Source organism: Megalopta genalis, chromosome 8 (assembly GCF_051020955.1).
Source record: "Megalopta genalis isolate 19385.01 chromosome 8, iyMegGena1_principal, whole genome shotgun sequence".
Classification (NCBI taxonomy): Eukaryota; Metazoa; Arthropoda; class Insecta; order Hymenoptera; family Halictidae; genus Megalopta; species Megalopta genalis.
Genome location: NC_135020.1, coordinates 16,165,978 through 16,171,057, shown reverse-complemented (window position 1 = coordinate 16,171,057; position 5,080 = coordinate 16,165,978). Strand labels below are relative to the sequence as shown.

At 40.8% G+C, this 5,080-nt stretch overlaps 1 protein-coding gene and 1 long non-coding RNA gene across 2 annotated transcripts; both read right to left on the bottom strand.

Moving 5' to 3' along the window:
* Positions 1–206: 206 nt before the first annotated feature.
* On the bottom strand, positions 207–2,594 carry Xbp1 (X box binding protein 1). The gene is made up of 3 exons (XM_033465369.2): positions 2,081–2,594; positions 1,122–1,622; positions 207–724 (listed from the first exon to the last, which is right to left on the bottom strand). The coding sequence occupies exons 1-3, from the start codon at positions 2,347–2,349 to the stop codon at positions 622–624; spliced, it is 873 nt and encodes a 290-aa protein (XP_033321260.2). The 5' UTR covers positions 2,350–2,594; the 3' UTR covers positions 207–621.
* Positions 2,595–3,893: 1,299 nt separating this feature from the next.
* Positions 3,894–5,013, bottom strand: LOC117217622 (uncharacterized). The gene is made up of 2 exons (XR_004489599.2): positions 4,544–5,013; positions 3,894–4,439 (listed from the first exon to the last, which is right to left on the bottom strand). It is a non-coding gene; the product is annotated as an uncharacterized LOC117217622 (long non-coding RNA).
* Between the last annotated feature and the right edge of the window lie 67 nt (positions 5,014–5,080).

The following is a 5,080-nucleotide window of genomic DNA, read 5'->3' as shown; positions in this document are numbered from 1 at the left end:
CAGATATTCTTGTCATCCGTAAGCTCCACTTTAAGTTGTATCACAGACTGAGCAAAGACGATCCAGCGTTCGCCGTCTTGTTAATGCGCCGAAAGTGTCAGGCCAACGTGGGGAACAGCTCGGAAAAGCTTTCGTGCCAGAGATCCGCGAGGGCCAGGTTGTTCTTCTCGTTTCTAATGTCGGGTGCTGGAGAATCGTGAGATTCGTAGCCGCAGTCGGACGCGTTCGAATCCAGTTTCGCTTGCATGAAACCCGAGTCTATGTCTTCGGAATGTATACTCGATGGCGACATGGTGTCCGTGCACGTGTAAGACGGTGAAAACTGATTATTGGAATAGTAACAGTTCGATGTGAAGTACGACGAGTCCTCGATCGAGCAAACGTCGTCGGTACTCACTTCTTGAACACACTCTTGAATACCAACGCCGTTTTCCTCGCCCGGGTAAATGATCGTTATAGAATTTGTAGTCTCGTCGTAGGTGCCGTAAACTGTGTCCAAGTCATGCGCGTCAACTTCTTCTTTGACTTCGACCTCGGACTTGATTGAAACAGGTGTGTTTGCGTTACGAGTACAAGGTGTGCTAACTGTGCTGGCAACAGGATGCCACGGTTGGTAGGCGGTCAAGCTTCCACAGGTTCGACCGGTTTCCACATTTTCTGATGTCTGCCCCACCACTCTTTCTGAATTATCACGTTTCTTAGCGGTATCTTCCTTGACTGACACCTATGCAAGGAGCAAGCGATACGTCATCAATGAAGGGAAAACTGAGACGCCGGTGTACAATATATATTTAGGAACGAACGAATCGTTTCAAGCATCCGAGAATTCTGTTCTAATTGAATTTAGCTGTGTTAATGGTTACACGATCTTGATGGCTTAACTTTTATCTCCATAAATAAAAACCTTTTTACAAATGTTTTTAAGCCTCCAAGGTAGTCAAACCATTAACAGTTTCAACCCAACATTTTAAATCCATCATCCAATTTCCCAATTTCCCATTGTTGTTAGTAGATCTAATTGTTCTTCTATCTCAAACAGTTCATTCATTACTATAACGTGCATGAATTACAATATTGTTTGTAAACGTTGTACATTCGGCTTAAGGTATTATAATACTCACTTGTTCATTTGTTCTATGAGGATTTGTTTCCACTTCTGTGGTAACCTCTCGCAGAAGACTCTCTGCAAGTTCTTCAAGTCGTTCGATGTAGTCATCCCCTTGGAGGTCACCAAACAATTCTTCAAGAGGAGATAAATGGTCAATATCTTCAGAAGAATTGATGCTCCTGGGGTTAGTGTCAGAGACTGTGCCAGCTGTGTTGCTCCACCCTGCGGCAGAGGGTGATTGGGGGACACTGTAGATCCCAGCGAGGAAACAGCACAGCCCACACGGCCTTGACACAACGAGCAGATCAATTCTCCAGAATTCTTCACATCTTTCTCCTTCCTCAGTCGTTTCGTTTCAGTGACCAACAAATCGTTTTGCGACCTTAGCATCGTACACTCTTGTGTTAATAATTCATTTTGTTCTCGCAATGTTTTCACGGTGTCTTCTAGTTCGTCCAATTTCGCTTTCTTCCGATCTCTGGAAGTTTGAGCCGCTACCCTATTTTTTAGCTTCCTGTGAAAATGAAAGTCAAATTTGATAATCTCGGATCTCTTCCTCGGCAAGAAAATCATAAGTCATCGCAATTGATGATAATAAAATTTATTTTTGGAAGAAATGGTTAAATGGACTTTTATATATATATATTGGATATATGATACTATAATGGATTTTTATTTATTCTTAAATGGACTTTTTAAGAACCGCGTCAAGAATTGAAGAAAAAAACTCGCGATTTTTAAATGAGTGGTTTCTAAATAAACGACGCACGACATATAAGGTGCCGGACTATTAATGTGTAATTTAAAAACTTGAAGAAAAAATGAATCATTCGCAGGAAAAAGATAAAAAGGGCGCACGAAACATCGGAGATGTTTTTACCGGGATATGAGCTATCCTCGAAAGAACTGAAGTATCAGAGTATCAACCTATAAACAACACAGGAAAATCACAACAATGTTGATTCAACATACTTTCTTTGTAGCTTCTCCTCCCATGTCAAGTGATCCAACCGCCGTTTCTTTCCGCGCACACAGGAGTCCGACTTGAATATCGCGCTCTCGTCTTGCATATTTTCGTGTTTAGCGAATCTCTTCGGTTCCATTTTCAATTTATCCGACAGCACCGCAGTGGAGAAATTCAATTTTGCAATGGATTTTGATAAGTTGTTGCCAGGTATGATTCCAGCCGCCTTCGGCAGCCCCTTAGGCAACGTGATGATGACACTTTTCAATACGCTCATAATCTGCCATTCGATACGTCACAAACTTGTCCACTGCCACTTGTTTATAGAACCTTACTTTAGGGTGCGAGTATCTCCTACGCTCGTTCTCACGCCTTGAACCGTCGGAAGGCTTCTGAGCCGATACATGCTCCCCGTCGAGGGAAATTCCGCTTCTAGATACCTTCTAACTGATGCAATCGAACTGACGGTCTGCAGCATTTGACCCGCCGACGAACATCCTAGAAATATTGTTGACGTCAAACTGTAGCGCGACTGGTGGAGACGGCCAATGCTACATGTGTCGCACCGTTATTGGCTGTCACGTTGTTCCTTCCGTACCTAGTCTCCTACTACCAACGTGCCGCGGCGTACGCCGGCTGACGTCATTCTGTACGGTACAATCGCACGGTAGGATTTGCATCAGGCTTGTTTTTTCATTGTGGTATCGGTTCCGCCTACGATAACGCTCTGTCTACCCGTGCGAAGCTGACTCATCGTATTAACCAATATTAATGGAACGTAGCTAAAAAAATTGCTCTTTAAATTGTCCATGATTGCTCACTGATTAGTTTTAATTGCTTGCATAACCTTTCCGAGAAATATCCAAAAGACTTTTCGAGACGCATAGTGACGAATTGAAAGAATATTCCAAGAATACATAAACGGTCAAGAATAGTTTATCACGTGCAAAGACGGAAATTTAAAAATAACGCTATTTCTGACAAGTAGCGTCGCTTGTGATGAAATTTCGAAACTAGGTAGAGCTCTAACTACTTAGTGACAAAAGGCTCAAACTGGTAGAGAAATTACCGACTGCAGATATATATTTTTAAAAACATCAAATGGCGCCATTATGTATTTCCAACACTATCGGTAAATTTGTCTAATAATTCGAACGTTTTGCTACTACCTCTCATAGCGCGATATGCATGAAGTATGGTATAAATCCATGTTTAAAAAATTCATGCTATTTTATGAACTGAATGTTACTGAAAACTTCACAAATTGCTATTTCAATTAACGAAATTAAGTGTTAATTGGTCACGAAATAGTTCGTGATAAATAATCACGAATTATTGAACACAGAACTCTGTTTAACTCAGTTATCTGACGGAAGATGATTAAAACCATTCGTCTACGAGCGTTTTGCTATGGATTGCGTTGTAATCATGTTTGTTCATCTAATGCGTGACAGAAACATACGATTTGATCAATCTATTTCTTTACCTCTGTTCAGACGTATTTATCGTTACAACAACAAAGTAATCAGAATTATGAGAACGTGTACAATGCTATCTACGATACGCAATCTTTACTATGTCAATATTAACAAGAGCAAATTAACTGATACGGGCACACTGTACTTCTCGTTGCTTCCGCAATGTTCCTTTTTTATCTCTATAAATTTGTAAACGTTATACTGTTTAGAAATTCGTAAACAAACCAGATAAGAATTCAAGCATAAGGTATGGCGGTTTTTGGGCAGAAAATTGACCCGTGTGAAACTGACTCACTATATTAACTAAGATATGTATATTAGGTAAACCGAAAAGTAATCAAAATTTTGTTGTTGTTGGTTAAAAACATTTATTTATTAAAGAAATCCTACATTTTAATCAGCAAAATAATTTCCATCATTATTTTAACTCCTTCTGCCAGCGTATAAGCAGTTGTTCGATTCCTTTTTTAAGAAAGTCCTTCGATTTTGCATCGAGAAACTTTTCCAAGTGCGTTTTCACTTCTTCAACATTGTTAAAGCTTTTACCTCTTAATGTATGCTCTAACGATCTGAAAAGGTGGTAATCCGGCGGCGCGAGATGTGGTGAATATGGTGGATGAGGTAAAAGTTCCAATCAAAGCTCCCTAATTTTTGCCTGTGCTATTTTTGCAGCATGAGATTTGGCAGCATGTTTGATATGATATCAAAAATATATCGTCAATATATATATTGACGATATATTTTTTATATATATCGTTTTTCTTTTTTATGATCGGGAGTCCGTATGACGACCCCCATTTCCTGTTTTCGCAAGGGTGGAAGAGGTAGAGCTGCACGTACCTGTCATTTTCGAAGATCTTGGCAACATTGTAAACTTCCCCCAGGCGAACTGTAAATAGTCCTAGCTTAATTTATGACACGCCACGGCTATCGAGAAGAATGAAACGAAAGGTTCGACATCGAATGGTCGCCGAGTGTGAAAATTGTCCTAACCTCACAAGTAGCCTTTTTCCTTATCCGTGTCGTAAACCTTATCGACAAACTCTCCATGAATTGTTTCGCGTATCGGATGCGTTGGATAGTTGCACAATTCCTCGAAGCCGACCTTCGGCAGTCTCGGGCGCGTTTCATTTTGGGATGATTCCTCGGAATTGCCGAATTTATGGCACGTCATGGTTATTGAGGAAGATGAAAACGAAACTTGGACGTGAAACGGCCGCCAAATGCAAGAAAAAGGTCTTACTCTCGAAAATAACCTTTGTCGCGTCTGTGCCGTAAACCTCGTCGACGAAAATCTCAAGGGTTTGTTTCTTCAGGATGCAACAACAATTGTTACAGCCTTATTCTCTACTTTATAATATCAAAGAAAATTCAAAGTTCGCAGCTATTAGCTCGGTATCACCCTCGACTCAAAACTGGTTGCAATTCGCAACATTTTCTGAACCGAGGATAATACCGACTGTCCGGGTCTCACTGCAGGGCAATTGCTGCGTCAGAGACCCGAAAGAGGGCCAGGACGAAGTCGGTATT